This window comes from Kryptolebias marmoratus, linkage group LG13 (assembly GCF_001649575.2).
Source record: "Kryptolebias marmoratus isolate JLee-2015 linkage group LG13, ASM164957v2, whole genome shotgun sequence".
Taxonomy (NCBI): Eukaryota; Metazoa; Chordata; class Actinopteri; order Cyprinodontiformes; family Rivulidae; genus Kryptolebias; species Kryptolebias marmoratus.
Genome location: NC_051442.1, coordinates 19,385,782 through 19,402,908, shown reverse-complemented (window position 1 = coordinate 19,402,908; position 17,127 = coordinate 19,385,782). Strand labels below are relative to the sequence as shown.

The following is a 17,127-nucleotide window of genomic DNA, read 5'->3' as shown; positions in this document are numbered from 1 at the left end:
CTTTGTCCATATATGTATTTTGCTTGGACACAGTTCAACACTATATAAATCCTTTAATAGCATAACAAACTAGATTTATTTTATTGCATTTGAATCAAAGCAAAGTCTGTGATTATAGCTGTTTGGCAATGTTCAAGGCTGTTTATTTTTTCAAGAATGTGTCAAATGAATTCAATGTAATGTACTGCATGTTGAGTGTGAGACTTAAACATTACTACAGACCACTGGTACATGTCAAAAGAGGAAAGAGAGGGCAGCAGCTCAAAGGAGAAGAATACACGGAGGAAAATACTGCAGGAGACCAACAGAGTCTGCCAAATCCCTGGAACCTGAACTCTAAAAGTCAGAGAATTGAATCCTGCGATATATCAAGCTGTTAATGACATAATTTATATGCACTAAAAGTTGTCCTCTTAATACCAAACAAAATTTGGGCAAAAGTTTCTTTGAGGTTATGATAAATTGGGTCACATGTAAAAAAAAAAACATGGAGAAGTAAGGAAATATGGCTAGACTCTGGCAGGTAGGCTGTACTCTCATATGTTCAGAGCAAAAGGAGGAGCTGGAGGAAGTGCCTGGGTGGGAGTGAAGGGAACAGAAAAAGGTGCATTACGATGGGGATTGTACCTGACTCCCTGCAGAGCCTCGAGGTCTCCTGAAAGCTTTGCGTTTCGATCTTGCTCCTCCTGCAGCTGCCTCCTGAGCGTACGCAGCTCCTGCTGAGCCTCCACTTTGATGTCGTTGGCCACCACCACAGCCGTTTGGAGGTCTGCCTGAAAACGACGCCAGTCCTCCTTTTCCTCCTGAATATATAAAGCACACAGATTAGAGCAGGACAGGTTTACACATGCAGGCTAATTCACACAGACAGAAACAATAAAACAACACAGCAAATGAGTGTTTGAACTTAGCAGCCCGTTTCTGGTAACCACCTCTAAACTGAAATTTTAAAAAGAGTTTTAAAAAGAGACTGATAAAGAAAATCCCATCAGAAGATGATATATTTAAAACAATATTTTTATTGAAGACATTGGAGAAACATTTATATGTGCAGCATTTACTTTAAAAATCATATGAACAATAAATAACTTTCATTGCCTTATTTCAAAGTTTTTCAGCAAATAATTACCACATATATAGTGCACACTAAGCACAAAAATATGCTCCTGTGCAACATAATCTTATTCTATTGAAAAATTATAACACAATTCATTCACTGTATCAAACGGCTCATTTTCTATTATAATGGTTGGTTGTCAGGATTACTTTGAGACATTGGAAAACAAATAAATCTCAGGGTTTAAAAACTGGGAATGTGTAATGCTGTGGACTGCCATGCTTGTTCATGTTTGGTTGATTAAACAGGATCATAAATCCTGTGGGATTTCATTTTGACTCATGTATGAAAGACTGAAAAAGATTCAGCCTGGAGTTCTTCCAGGAGTCTTGAATGACTGTGGCTCAGATAAAAAAAAAAGCTGGGATGTAGGCAGTAAAAATCTCCAGTATATTTCATGTTTCCTCTTGACTTGCTCATATATTCATTGTATTTTTAACTCTGCAACAATGTAAAATAAAAGAGTCAAGACAGAAAAGCTTTTACCATTTTGTAATGTTGCTATTCCTTCACATTTGAAAACACATAGATCATATATCATCATTTTATTGTGTCCCATTTTTCTTGCAAAAACAGTTTAAGGTACACAACAGTAGTATTGCACAACTTTTCAGAGTTTTTAAAACATTTTGTGTAGAGACAGGTCAGTCCAGTCTCCATACCCTGTACCTGAGCAGCCATGGTTTCATATTGTGTGTAGAAAGCAGTTTTACATTTTTATTTTCACTATGAACATCCCTTAAAAAAATGTAGTTTTGAAGACAGCATACATTGCTCTAAAGAGTCTTCTGCACTTTTTTGCATTAATGTTGCCATCATAGAAGTGAAAATAACCTTTGCCGAGAACACTGCTATAACCCTGCACCATCCCAGAGAGTGACTTTTGAATTTGGTCCTTTTATCTTCAGTAAAGATTAAAAAAAAATAAAATTATTTGAAAATGTGTACAGCTGTGTTTTACAAAAGTTTATCAAGGTGATCTTTGTTTTTGTAACTTCATGAGCAAAAGAAGATGGCGGCTTTGGATGTAGAGCCTTCTAACATAATAAACTTGCATTCTTGTTTTTAACAAAGATTTTTTATTTATACAATGCCAGCCATAAACGTCTGACATCATAACTTCCTTGGGATTGAGTTGAAGGTCATTTATAACAGGATTGAAGATATATTTAAATAATAAAATGAGTCTAATTGACAAAAATAATATTTTTGGGATCATATGGTCATATAGTAATTGATTTTAATTGAAATGATGTGTTTTTTAATGTTGGACTTGACATGTGGGCATGGCAGATGCCTAAACCCTGGGGAAAGACAAACCAAAACTGACTACATTTGTTGAAAATGAGATTTAAAAACATCAACATAGTCCACATTTTAGGTTAAAAAGTGTACTTTGTAAACTAAATACTTTGACTTTTTTTTAAAGTCACATCTCAACCACAAATTAACAGCTAATATATTATTTTGTAATAATTTGTTTTCTGGTAATTTACAGTCAGAATGAAATAAATTAACATTATGCACATAATAAACATAAAAGAGATGACTATAAACTCAGACAACTGGCAGAAGATGACTATACAGAGCTATAAACTATAAAGCAGTCTGAACAGTCAACCAGCATGTTTTAGTCTAAACAAAGCTCAGTGTAGAGAGGACTAAACGTTTGTTTTAGCAAAATGACCAAGAAAAAAACCTGGGATTTAACCTTAAAATGATAATGAACCAAAAATATATCCATTGAATAACAGTAGTTTATAAAAACAAGTAATTTTGTCTTCCTTATCTTACTCTAACAATCAAATACTTTAAGATTTTGTTTCTGCATGTATCTAATTGTTGCATGATGATCAATGGAAACATGTATTACCTAAAGAAAGGAAAAACTCTTTTGTTAAACATTCAGGTTTGACGTTCACTAACACTTTGAATTCCCAGAAAACACGCATTTACAAGTTACAAATTTAATCTTTGTAACTGCAGTCTGCTTGTAAACTGCACATATAGTAATTAGTGTTAAGATGATATGTGACAAACGTGTGTAGAAGCTTGTAAAACTCAACAGTTTCATAGTTACTTTGTGTATAGCTCCTATAGCAAACAGAATTATCAGGACTTTTGAAACTTTACAGATGATCATTTTCAGATTTCTTACCTTCATCTGTCTACTCTGAGCTTTCAGTTGTCGCTCTGCTTCAGCTTTCTGCTCCTCCAGCTTTTTCACGAGATCTGTAATCACATAATTCAGGTATTTGAAAACATATTCCCAAACTCTGAATAAAATCAGATCTAGTGTATTTAGCCATGGCAAATGTATCAACTTGACAGAAGACAAATCAAAAGCAGATGTCTTTCAGTACCATCTTGTGTTCCATGATATTTTTATATAAATTTTGAATTTATAGTTCAATTATGGGAAACATTTGAATTCAGTCTACTCCATCAGCTATGTGTGTTACTTTTCACTAACAACTGTAAAATGCAAACACAGGTGAGTAATGAAGTATGTGTGTGTGTGTAAAAAAGTGCTAACTGTGCGAGTTGATGAGGTTACACCACAGAGAAGGGTTTCTGTGATCAGCAGGCAATTAATAAACACAATGACAACATAGATTCTGACACATTTTTATCAAGTCTGTCAGACGTTTCCCCAGAAGAACAACTCAGATGAAGAAGAATACGAAGTCAGAGCAAGGTTTCAAGTTGCAAGACATTCAAGCTGTTTGTATGTCTTGTTTCTGTTCCTGTTTTTAGAGTAATGTGATTTATTTTCTTACTTCTTCCCACTGCTGTTGACTTGAATGATGGCTGTGCTGCATGCGCAGGCGTAGTAGGGCTAACGCTGATTAAAGTAACTCTGATTAATTGGCTTCGGCCTTTTGTTACATCAACAGATGGTACGCCTGGTCTACACAAGTTCTTGTAGTTGCAGAATTTTATCAGGATGAAATGACTGCAACAAAATAGAAAAACTGAATGCCATTTATACAACATTCACAAACTGCATCTAAAGTGAGGTTAGTTTTATTTTACACACAAATCTGGCCAGTAACTTTAATTTTTTTTTTGTTCTTAATAGAACTATAAAGCGGTATCTCCTTTTTTAACTGCGACCATTTTGGAAGTCTTTCTAATATTTTCTCACCCAATCATAAGGAGGGATAACAGGGATTATGATGTTTCTTTGTTACATGTAGTAAAGACACGACCCAACAGTAGAGAACTGAACAAGACTCACTCTCCATGTCCAGGACAGCTTGGTTGGTGTGGCAGTTTACAGCCCTCTGCTGCTCCACCTGGTCCTCCAACTCAAAGATGGTCTCCTTCATTTCCTTTACCTGGTTCTCTGCCTGCATCTCAGCTTCCTTCAGGGAACTCACTTGGTTGCTGAGCTCCTGCTCTCTTTTCTCAGCCTGCTCCTGAAGTTGCTGGCATTTGATCTCCAACTGTGCATAAAGAAATAAATGAAAATTGGAAGAAACTGTGAATTAATGTCAGCAGAATCCAAAAAATTGTGTTTTTTGTGATAGGAACTGTCAATGTTCTACATCAGGGATCATCAATAAAATTGATTCAAAGGCAAAGTTTTTCTGAACTCTGGGGTCCGATCTTTGTTTAGCCATACTTCTGATAAATGTGGCTAATCTCTTTCATTTATTGAAGTTTCCGCTGGCATTAATAGATGATGTTTGCCACGTTCTTTTGTTTTCCAAATTGTATTAAACAATTTTCAAGTTTTTTTGATTGAGAAGTTTTTGTTGTTGAAGTCTTTGTGAATCACTGAACACAAATGTTGTGGAAGAAAAGGTTAAACCGCCACTTCACAGAAAACTTTACAACAGCAGTAGATACCACAGCTAATAATCACTGCTAAGTTCATTTTTAGTATCAGGTTACTTATTTGAACTTATTAACTCAGCCTAGTACATGTTTTTCTTTCGGGTGCTCCCAGCTGTCAGTGGTCACCACAGCAAGTGGTGCAACCTGAGCTCAAACCTGCAGCCTCAGGATTCTGAGACCGTGGCACTCATCCCAGAGCCACCGCAGCCCCAACTCAGCCCCAACTCAGCCTAATTCATAATGTTCAATATTCATTATTTTCTTACAACAACTTACCAATTTAGGAACTCAACTCTAAATAGAGGAGGTAGCGAGCATTTACAAATTGGAAAGATGTCTAAACAAGATTTAAACTGTTCAAAGAAGTCTGGGCTAAAAGTGAAAAGGTTTCTAGATGTGTCATTGAACAGACGCCAGCAAGAGTATGCTGAAACCTGACTGGGGGCTTTTCTGAGTGCAGTTTGCATGTTCGCCCTCTGAGTGGGTTTTTTCTGGTTCCTCTGGTTTCTTTCCTCTGTTCAGAAACAAGCATATTGGGGTAACTGGAAAATTCAAGCTGAACCCTGGTTTGAATGTGAGCAAGCATGATTGTTTGTCTCTGTGCTCTTCTGGGATGGACTGGTGACCTATACAGGCTGTACCGTACTTCTCACCCAGCAACTGCTTCACCAGCTTTATAAAACCAACAAGATGTAAAAGGTACTGAAAATGAAAGAACAAACAGATGGATGGAAGTATATAAATGTCCCACATAAGACTCAAGCTTAGGATCTCTAGCTTTCTGGCACTTCTCGTGTCCTCGGAAGCTAATAACCTAAAAATCTTCAGGCGCTCAGCTCTCACTGTCTCATTGTTGTGTTTCAGAGTCTGTGTCAAGCGCGATCATGTGCTATGGAGTGCATGCTCTGACTAGCTAAAGCACTGCTATCCTTATCTCATTCTGAGCTGGGCTACCACAGATTCCTGTATCCATTTGTACATAATTGATTACAAATTGAGAACTTCACAGGCCAGATGGATTAAGCTCATCAGCTGGATATGGACCGCGGACCATCAGCTGACAATCCCTGTAGTAAATAAATTGACCCTTAAGTTACTCTTGGTAATTTTGTTATGTAGCATTTACTTGTTACTCCACTGTTTAAAAGTCTAATATATTTCTTTCCTCTTTTTTAGGGCGAAGCATTCACGAGAATGGAAAAAAAAGCTCATAATTTTCTTATTTGCTCCAGCCACTGAAGCTGAAGTCAGTGTACAATTATAGCTGATGTGAGAAATGACACTGTTGGGCAGATCTCTGTGAGGATAATGCACTAAAACAAGTAAATGATGTAGTTACTATGGACACACTCCAACTGACGCCTTGTGACTGGGACAGATTAGGATGTTTGTCAGTGAAGTTATAGCATCACCTCACTCTCACATCCATTTGGTGGAGGACAGAAGTATGACTCAGAGGTTCATACACTTGTGAAACACCATGCCCTGCTGTTGGCACCTAAGTCCCTGTCCAACAATGAGATGACTTCCTAAGCTGATGGAGACACACCTCACAGTGGAGCAATAACAAGAAATATGAGCCACTCTGCAGTTTTTATGGTTTTGTAGGGGAAAACCCTGATGAAAAGCTCCTGCTAACTGTTTGAGTGGACATTAAATTTATGCACTAAAAATGTGTCTCTCTAGCTACATTTATCTGACTAAAAAGCTCAATGTTTACATGAAATGTGGAGGACAGATTGTTCACACTCCACAGCCGAGTCAGGAGCTGAGATGTTGCCACTGCGACGTGTATAATGAATGTAGAGAAATTAAAAATGTAAACTTTACAGAACAACGTGTAAATATGCTTCTCAAATACCTTGGACATTGTGGCTTGCACATGCTCAGTTTCAGCCTGGGCCTGAAGAAGCTCCTGTCTCAGCTCTGTCAGCTTCACCTCCAGTTTGTCCCTCTCAGCGTGAGCCGTCTTCAGCAAATTCTGCAGCTCCGTGTTGTCACTGGCACTTTGCATGGCCTTCAGCTCACCCACTTTTTGCCTCTCAATATCCACCTGTGCCTTCAGCCTACTGTTTTCCAGTCTGAGACAGTCTGCTGCTGCCTTGTGCTCCTCTGCAGCTCGTGATGCCTGACTTCTGCTCTCCACCTCCTTGTCCAGCTGGGCCTGCAATCTGTCCATCTCCTCTTTGAGGCAGCGCACCTGACCCTGGGCCTCTTGGTGTTCCTCCTCCAGAGCCCGCAGGCTGCCTGTCAGCTGCTGCTGGATGTCCACCAGTTTTTCACGCTCGAACCGAGAGCTCTCCACCAGCTCAGTGTACCTCTGCTCCAGTTCTACCAGGCGAGGCCCTTGGTTACCCAGTTCCTGCTCCCTCTGGGCCTGAGCCTGAGCTTGCTCCTGAAGTCTGACAGCAAGTGTTTCATTCTTCTGACCCAACACTTCCAGACGCTCTCTCTGCTGCTGAAGTGAGGCCTGAAGGAGGCGCCTTTCCTCAGCTAGACGCTCATTCTCTGCTGTTAGCTCCTGCACCACCTGCTCCTGGTCAGCCAGCTCCTGCAGTGTCGCTTGCAGCTCCTCTGCTGTGCTGTGATGGTTCTCCTCCATCTTGTGAATCTGTTCAGTTAGTCTTCGCACTGACACATCCTGACCTCCTTCATTGTTTACTGCTTCTGCTGCAACAGGCTCCCCGCTGACACTACTACTTCCTGATTCTGAGCGTGATGAGATCTTCTCAAACTCCGAAGAGTCCGGTGATGGGGACTCCTTTGTAGTGTCAGAGCTGAAGGAGACGGATGGTTTGAGTGGGCTGGCAGTGGAGTGGAGACCATCCTGTTGGGTAGCTGAGCAGTCTGAGGACATACCATTCACAAGAGTATTGGAAGAAGAGCTTTTGTTTGTATCAGAAAGAGGAGAAGCCTCCAAGCAGAGCAGCTTTTTCTTCAGTGCCTGGTTTTCTTCCCTCAGAGTGGCCAATTCTCTCTGAAACCTCCCATTCTTCTCCCTAAGCTCCCCAACCAGTACCAGGGCTTCAGCCACCTGTTCCTGCTCACAATCAGCTGCATGCTCTTGGTGTGAAAAGGAGTTGGGTGTGGGTAAAGAAGAAGCAGGGGAGGTTTTATTCTTACAACGCTGCAGCTCCATCTTTAGATTGGTGATCTCTAGGTCTTTAGCTTTGGCCTCACCCATCAGCTCTTTCAACTGGCTCTCCAAATGGCCTCTTTCCTGGCCCTCAGCATCTGAATGGGACTTGGTTAAACTACGGGTCTGCTTCGATAGGCTGGAGAGGCTTGAGGTGCTGGCACTGGAAACCATTCTTTTAGTAGATGAGCTTCTCAGTTGATACCTATGAGAAATCCGATCTCTCGTCATGGCTGAAGGGATTTCTCTTGGAGCTGGAATTCCAGACTTTTTGGCTGCTTGTGCACCTGCAACATAAAAACAAAAGTTATGAAACACTGTTCAGGTGACTTAACGGTAAGCACTTACTGTAGTTTAAGCGAGAGAGAGAGAGAGAGATTTTGATCTCCCCATAACATTGCGGAGAACAACATTACAACATTTAACGCTAAGTGCAAAGTTTCTAGCAGAACAAGCTTTTTTGTAAGTTTTGTCAGCACACAATTTATTTGAACCAGAAAGAAAACATTTTACACCCTGAACAAAGAGTTGTAAAGAATCAGAGAGGAAGGAAGTTAGCAAAATTTTGTAATTTCAACAAGTTTGAGTTTATCAAGCACTTTATAACTGTGTTTGTGGAATCGGATTTTCCTTTAGAAAAAATAAGGAAGAAACACTTTATGAAAACTATGAAATATGGTGTGAATTTAAACTTGAAGCACTTTAACAAAAGAAAGGATTGTTTCTTTAGTCTCATAAAACACACATGTTGAGTACACTTCTTTACTGGATTAATTTCCTATTATTTAAATGTGCTTTTCAGGCAGATTTTTATTCACTTTAGTAAAACATTAAATGTTCTTTTGAACTGAAAGATTTTTGCTTGTATTTTAATTGAAACTTGTCAATATTTTTTGAAATTGGAACATATTCTTTATGAATTGTTGAAATGTGGTTATTATAAAACACAGAAGTCACAGATGAAATGCATCATGCATGCTGCCTTAATGCCAAAGATTTAAACAAAGATCTTATTTCTATATTGAAAAATTACAAAGATCTGGCTAATTTAGTCAAATCTTAAAAATAACATTACACACAATCTCACGCAATGACTCTCAGCTACTTTCACAGTGAATTGTACTTGAATATCTGTAAAACTGACTGAGTCATAGCCATTTTTATGTTTTCTTTTATGTCAGTTAGCCATATTGAACATGACTGACACCAAAGGTTAATCAGTTGTGGATGTATTTTAATAAATTTGTCCAATTGCTAATGAGATATTTAGATAACAGAAACACACAAAAACACAAGAGGCAATGACATGATCGCCCATTTTTCATGAATGCCGGCAACAACAAAAAAGACAAAAACTAGAATTTGGAAAAACAAACTAATTTTATAGATCCCTTGTTTAAAGATTCTACATTCAGACCCACTGAACTCATGAATTTGTTAACATTATGTAATGACACTCATTGAAGAGAAAGTGTGTCACATTCATACTTTATTATTCAGCACTGTGGTGACTGTAGCCCATTCACATATTGTTCTGTGTTTGGACAACATCTGCCTGGCCTGTCTGTGTGTCACTATCTGTAGCCATTCATGGCTGCAGCAGAGCTCAACTTTAGTATTTCAAAAAGCATCAGTGTGGGCCGCTGATACGAACCCTTTCCAGAGCCCTCCAAAAAAGGAAGAGTATTTACTGATGACTGGTATGAGCTGGGTGCTGCCTGAAAATGTAGTATTGTTTGTTTTCAAATCATCAGCAAACAGCAGTGCAGACACAAGCGAGTTGCTTGTTTCAAAGGATGACAAAGGTCCCTGTGCACGTGGAGCATCCAGGCACAAAGCAGCTTTTAGCAATGCACAGACAAAGACAGTGCTGTGTCACTCACATGTGCACATCATCATCTAACCCACAAAGCAACGGTCAAACAGATGGCCTGTTTCAGGAGATAGACAGCCCATCTTCCTGACCAACGCAAGCACAAACAAATGGACCAGTTTGGAATAGAAATCCTATACACCCCTGTGGACCTCTGCCATTGACAGCCATTTTGCACACAGACTATCCTCTTATTGAGTAAGCTAGCAACTGGAGCAGGAGCTGCCAATACTGACATGATTTCCAGAGAACAAAGCTGTTTAACATTCCTACACTGAGAAGCTGTGGTTGAAAAAGTGAGGGGCTTTAAGTAGATATATTTTACACCTGTGGTTTTAGGAACAACACCTCATTTATTTTAGTTCAAACGTAACAATCAGACTTAAAAAGAGATCAGGGACAACATAGTAGATGGACCAAACTGCATCAGGTCGAACAGCATGACATCCTAACCAGAGGTGTTTTGCCACTGTACAGATCTGCACTTCACAAAGATCCAAAGAGCGGCACTAAACATCCAGTCACTTTTGTCTGTAATTCACAGGGGAAAAACCTATGACTGACAGAATGAGGCCGGCATGCACTCCTGAATTATGTAGTCTCTTAGAAGATGTTTAGGCTAAATCAGCAAAGTGTTATGAGGGACACTCTACTGTGCATTACGGTAGAAAACAACAAACTAAACAAAAAACAAAACAACTCAAGCCCATGCTGATTTTATGGGCTTTTATTATGAGTAAGAAAAAGGTAAACGGGTCCTCTAATGACAAATTACCAATTATAATCCATTCTGTCTACAGAGAGTAAGTGATGCCAATGATTTTAATGAATAAAAGACCAAATTTACTCATTAGATCACAGACCTCTATAAAACGTGACGTCACCACAGCTGTTTTACACACAGAGAAAATGTCACCGACTATATGCAGAGATTCAGCACAAACAGGATAGAAGGATCCTACAGAGAAATGAGCGTTATGAGTAAGATTCAATAAGGAAACCACCATCACCTAACAAATCTGTGTGTATTTTACTTTATTCAGTCTAATTCAGCAAGATTTTTAGATGAAATACTGTGTGCCAAATACAAAGATGAAACTAGCAGCTGCTGACAGTTTACCTGTAGATCTCCAACATGAACAAGATTTTTACTGCATCAGTTCTGCATCTTTAAAAAAAATTATATATCATATCCTAAAATGTCCATATCTTTGTCTAACAAGAACTAAACATGCTAAAGAAGAAAGAGCTGTGCTCAGACTCTACTGGAACTGAAGACAGTAAATGAAAACACAATAATGGTGGAATAAAAACTAGAAAATGACAACGATAAAACACTTTCAGTACAGACTGAGATGCCCATAAAACAGATTATTAACTCTATTTGATTCAGCAGAGCTGCTCTGTGCCACCTTTAAAAACTAACAGGAGAAAACGTGGCACACCACTGATTTATTTTACCTTCCTCTCTTAAGTTTGTTCTCTATTAATCTGCCTATGGTGACAATATCTAACATCACTTTGTGTAAAAATCATCCATTGCATTATTTTTTCATGATTTACATATTTTAAATCAACAACAACAACAAAAAAATTAAAACTTGTAGTTTTAGTGGGACACATATTTTAAATTCCTTCATGTTCTTTGGATCCAATAAACCAGAAGATATGATTATCTGCGTGTTTATAGAACAAAAATATATTCCTCCTTTGGGCATACAAAACATTTAGAAATGATTACTTCATTATCCAGAACCTTGGTGGTTAGATATTAGCCTGGTCTTGTTTGGTATTGTCTTTGATGTAGGTCTACGTACTCCTAGGGTTATTTATGGCTACTTCTAAGATGCTCCAAATCTGTGAAAATAGGAGAATGTGCAGTAAAATGGCTCACGGAGAAGAAGGGTTCCTCCTCGAGCTATGAATAAAATTACGTGCTGCTTGACAAGACCATCTTTTACCATTAGCAGCACACAAATACGCTGTGAAACATCTGCCTCAAGGAAAGAAAATAAATATTTATCTGTAAAATAACTTTATTTAAAGACAAACCATTGTTCATTTAATACATGTGTACAGTCTTTGTTGGTAAAAGTTGATATGGAGTTTTGGACACAAAGTTTTATATAATTAATGTTAGAAAACTACAAAATAGACTTACTGCCTCTGAAGAAAATGAGCATATGTGGAGACTACTCATTACCTAAATGAAATGCACAGTTCAACTTCCAGTACTCCAAAGACAATTAGTTATTTTTATGGGAAGTCATATCCCCAGTCACGGTAATGCACTGTGCAGCCTTCTTTCTAGTTAATGAAGATAAGCTTTCAAATCACAGCAGGAGCCTCGAGTCTGGACACAGTCCAACTCAAGCATGACAACTGCAGCCAGCGAGTCAATAGGTGAAGGAGTGCACTCTGAGCAAAGCACACAGACTTTAATTTACAGGGCTGGAGGGTGAGGAGTCGTGATGAATTAATGACCGCAGGTGGTCAAGAGTCACACAGTTGGCCACTGAACTGACTCATTGGCATTGTCACAAAACAAACAAGCTTTGTAAGGAAACGCTCTCTGCCACTCCTCTGTCTTCCTTCCAGAGTTTCAGGAAATGTGATGTGCAGTTTTTCAGCCAGGTGGGAGAGAAAGGGAGACACAGAACATAGTCTGCACTAGGGTCTTCCTGCCTGTCAAAGTGACAGGGCTTGAAAGAAGCTCCCATCAGTCAAATATTTGAACTCACAGGCAGTCCCTTCTTCCTACACAAAAGAAAGCAATATAGAGTTTTATTTAAGACCAATAATTGTACTAAAAATTCAGTTCAGAAGCTCAAAAGCCAGCATCAGCAAGGCAAGTGGAATGCCTAAATTCACGTAATGGTTGAGGCATTATTAATTCTGAATAGCACTTTTTAGTAAATCTTATATTCCAGTGAAAAATTCTCATTTTCTAAAAAAAAGACCTTATTTAGCAAGACAAATCCAAACTACAGTCTGTGGTTAATTAAAAAAGTACTTCCATATGAAAAAAGCCAAGATGTTAAACTGATCTTACTGTAGCTCAGTCAAGTTATTAATTGCAAATATTACAACGCTGTAAGTCAAAATTGGTCAAATATATAAAAAATGCCATAAAAAGATTTACATTTTGCTTTTTAACAGTAACTGATCTACTCAGTTTCCCAAGGCACACAATGTGTCATAAAAATAAATCATAATACAAAAATAACAACTTTGTGGTATATGTGTCACTATTTCAATTTCTAGGAGTTTCATTTTAAGTATCAAATTCAAAATAATCCACTAGCCTACATAAAGAAATCTTAAAAGCAAGAAGGATCTCCTCTGAAAGCATCAGTGCTGTTAAAGTCCTTTTTTTATTCTGAGGTAGTCGCTGTGACTCCTGGTAGCAGGTCGAAGATAGTAAGAAAACAAACATTGCCAGGGAAAGACTTCCACCTTACTTAAAAAAAACAACAACATACATTTTATAACTTAAACCATTTAGATCAGAGGATTTGTTTAAAAATGCCTTATATAACTGGAGGGTTTTATGAAAGAAAGTATCAGAACTTGTCCATCCTCAGCCTCTGACAAAGCTAAAAACATGAAATACAAAACCATTTGTTTGGTTAAAAGTCCAGAATTTTATTGTAATTAATTGGATTTGCCCCCATTGTTCAGCAATGTGCATATTTTAAATATATGTGCATCTTAAAAAGGTCTTGTGTAGAGAAACACATATATATATATATATATATATATATGAAGTCTGAATGGGTTTAGCTGACGTAGTCACTTCTGCCTGAAAAGTTAACAGCCCTGTGCTGTGTTTGTTTGCAACACAACAGGAAAGTGCAGTATGAGCGCTGGTAAGCCACAGAGGGCCACTTGGCTCATATTATTTGGTTCCTTTAATCATTTTATGTGATTATTTTAGCTGGCCTGCACACTGTCAGACTGCACACAGCATCCTCATAGTGATCCACTTGGGCTTATGGAACAAATACTCTAAAGAGACATCCCACAGTACAAGTCTTGAGCCAACCAAATAAGAAAACAGATTTTCTTATACTTCAAAAAGAAAAACAATTTAACACAGATCTCAGTGTAGAAACGTGTAATTTAATATTACAGCTTTATAAGATTAGCATGTGTGATGGGTAACAGGTTGAACTCAGGTTTACTGGACTCAGTCTTAAGCTTCTGATGATTTATTTACAGACTTTAAAGCTTTAAAATAAATGGTTCAAGTCTTACAATGCATTAGGCGCATGGGGTTCTCTTTGTGAGAGTGACTATGAGAAGGATTAGATTTTTTTTTTTTTAAATTGTTGCAGGATTATACAACAAATCAGGGCCAGACTTTCAAAAAAATGACATCATCTTATAATTAACATACAGTTATGTTTTTCAACTCCTTCTTTGGATGCAACTAAACCAAGGATATTATTGTGCAGTAATATTACTTTAAAAACAGTTCAACAAAGAGACCATCATGCAGCACTTTATTACACAATTCTGCTCTGATAAATGACACAGAAATGAACACAGTGTCAGTTTTGACTGACAGTGGTAACCTCAAATGCTGAGCTAATTGAGCCTCCTGTGTGTAGTTATCAGTGGCATGAGGGACATTTCACTAGTAAAGGAATAAGTGATTCAATTAATGCCTTAAATATAGGGTTGACTGCAGAAGAACAGAAGAGGAAAAGTGAGGATGATTCTCAAAAATCCCCCAAAAATAGTGAAAACAGTATTTCAAAATTAGTCAAGCCCCAAGAAGTGAACCCCATTGTGATCCTGAACCTAATTGCGTTTTTTCTGTTTTCTATTTTTGTAGCTGAGGCTTGAGGCCTATGGGTGTGCTTTTACTGGGCAAACGACAAAATAACACAAGTCATTTCTTGAAGCAGTCCGAGGTGTGGTCTTTATTACTCCCACAACAGCATCAAGAACAACAGTGGAACTTGCACAACCTCCATTAAGGCTTCGCAATAAAGCCTCAAACATACACACAGGTATTGTTGATCTAAAAATACTCTGCAAACAGCTAATAAAAATAGCTTATTATTGTTGTCTGGTGAAACTCATACTGCAGCCCTATTTGCTGGGAAGTCTGAGAGGTTTTTTAAAGTTTGTGTACAGCTCCACTTTACTGGAGTTGACTTTAATTTTGACGTTCCAACTTTGATCTCAACAGAACTGCTTTAATATTGACAGAGAGTAATGAATTAAAAAATAAATAATTTCCTAATATGGTCCTAAACGTCATAGAATAAAGTCAATGACATTCTTGAAGGTTTGATTATTACCCATTTATGTTTTTTTTTTGAGTTACACTACTATATAAAGACAAAAGGATCTGGCCACACCTGACCATCACACCAACAAAGACGTGTGTGTGTGACGGCGGTCCCCCTTTAGCAGCTCTGACAGCCTCCATTCTTCTTGGAAGGCTTTACAAAATATTTTGAAGTCTTTATGTGGGAATATGTGCCCATTCATTGTGTAGAGCATTTACGAGGTCAGGCACTGTTGCTGGACAAGAAGCTCACAACCTTGAATGTAATCCGAAGAGGAGCTTGATGTGCTCTGTGTGGGTCAGTCAAGTTCTTCCACATCACACTCTTCAAACTATGTCTTCATAGTCCCAGCTATTTGCACTGAGGCATAGTCATGTTGGAATAGAAAAGGGCCTTCCCATAAGTCTTGTAATAAAGTACACTGAAGCATTAAGATTTCCCATGACTGAAGATAAGGGGCCAAGCTCAAACCCTGACTGAAACACCTGAATTCAGCAGTTATCAGGTGTGACCACATACTTTTGGTCATATTGTGTTCTCACACTGATGTTTATTGGCTCCATGCCAATGTACAACGTGGAAGTATTACAACACAGTGACAAAGTAAACAAGCTCCTCAGCAAACTGAGAATGAGTAGTGAATAAATTTTGTTGTATCATTATTTTGTATGACTCACAACTGATTATAATGAAAGACTACTAAAAAGTGCCATAGTATTCTCAGCTTTACTTTCAAAAAGTCAGTTTTTTTCCTCGGGTTGCTCTCAAGACAAAGCCATCTGTGGATCACAGACAGCCAGATCAGCCTTCACAAAAAGGCCACATTTCACATTCCTTAACTTGAAACCCACAGCCTAACAGATACACAAACCACACCAGGGCAAGCTGAATTTGGTATGAACTGAACGCACAATCACAGACCCAGGCGCTCGAAAAATAAGGGATTTTTATGAGTTGAGACATGGGGGCTATAATGTATCAACTTTGATGTCCAGGCAATGGTCCCCATTACACAAACAGTACATTCAACACAGCACACACCTCCCTCTGCAAACACAGAGCGCTGTGAACAGTTCTGTGTATTTACCCAGCTGCCAAGTGACATGGAAAGTATGACTATGTAACTTCCTCTCAGTGTCCAAGCTATCAAATGTTGGATAAATCCCTGCTTTATGCCAATTTCCTTCAATGTGGTATTGAGATGACACAAGTTCATGCCCTTCAGTATCTGTTGCCTTGTTACACACCATGGAGCTGACAATTGCTGTGACTGGGCGCAGTCTTCATCTGACATATGAGTCAGCATAGATGGAAATTAAGAGACAGACATTTATTGTCAGTAACAGAAGTATTCTAAAAGGAAAGTTGCAAATTATCAGCAGTAAAGAGACACTGAACAATGTTGGGGTCACTCTCAGGACCTTGTTTACAGTGCTAGTGGTAACAAACGTCTTTTAATGGCAAACACAATGTTAATTAGGTGAAATGAAAATAGAGGCCAGTATCTCTGGAAATTTGAGGGAAAGCCAAGCAGAGTGAGATTTACGTATAAAACCGGAAAACCATTTTTAATTAGGTGTTTACCAAACAGAAGCTATCAGTGCTCACACATAAACATAGGAAAGTAATTGAAGTGAAATAAGTTAAAGACAATTTGTTACTAAAGACAAGTTTCTGCTGAGCCATAGATTTACAACATACAGGTGCTGGTCATAAAATTAGAATATCATGAAAAAGTAGATTGATTTCAGTAATTCCATTTAAAAAGTGAAACTTGTATATTATATTCATACATTACATACAAACTCATATATTTCAAATGATTATTTCGTTTAATTTTGATGATTACAAATGA

At 38.2% G+C, this 17,127-nt stretch overlaps 1 protein-coding gene across 4 annotated transcripts in view; it reads right to left on the bottom strand.

Moving 5' to 3' along the window:
* The window catches only part of specc1 (sperm antigen with calponin homology and coiled-coil domains 1), an 86,059-nt gene that overhangs the window by 40,654 nt on the left and 28,278 nt on the right, over positions 1-17,127 (bottom strand). For all 4 annotated transcript variants that reach the window (XM_025005164.2, XM_025005163.2, XM_017412684.3 and 1 more), the window contains 4 exons: positions 6,822-8,383; positions 4,359-4,566; positions 3,276-3,349; positions 628-803 (listed from right to left, as the gene is read on the bottom strand). In XM_025005164.2, the coding sequence (XP_024860932.1) occupies positions 628-803; positions 3,276-3,349; positions 4,359-4,566; positions 6,822-8,383 (2,020 nt within the window). The remainder of the gene's footprint in view (positions 1-627; positions 804-3,275; positions 3,350-4,358; positions 4,567-6,821; positions 8,384-17,127) is intronic.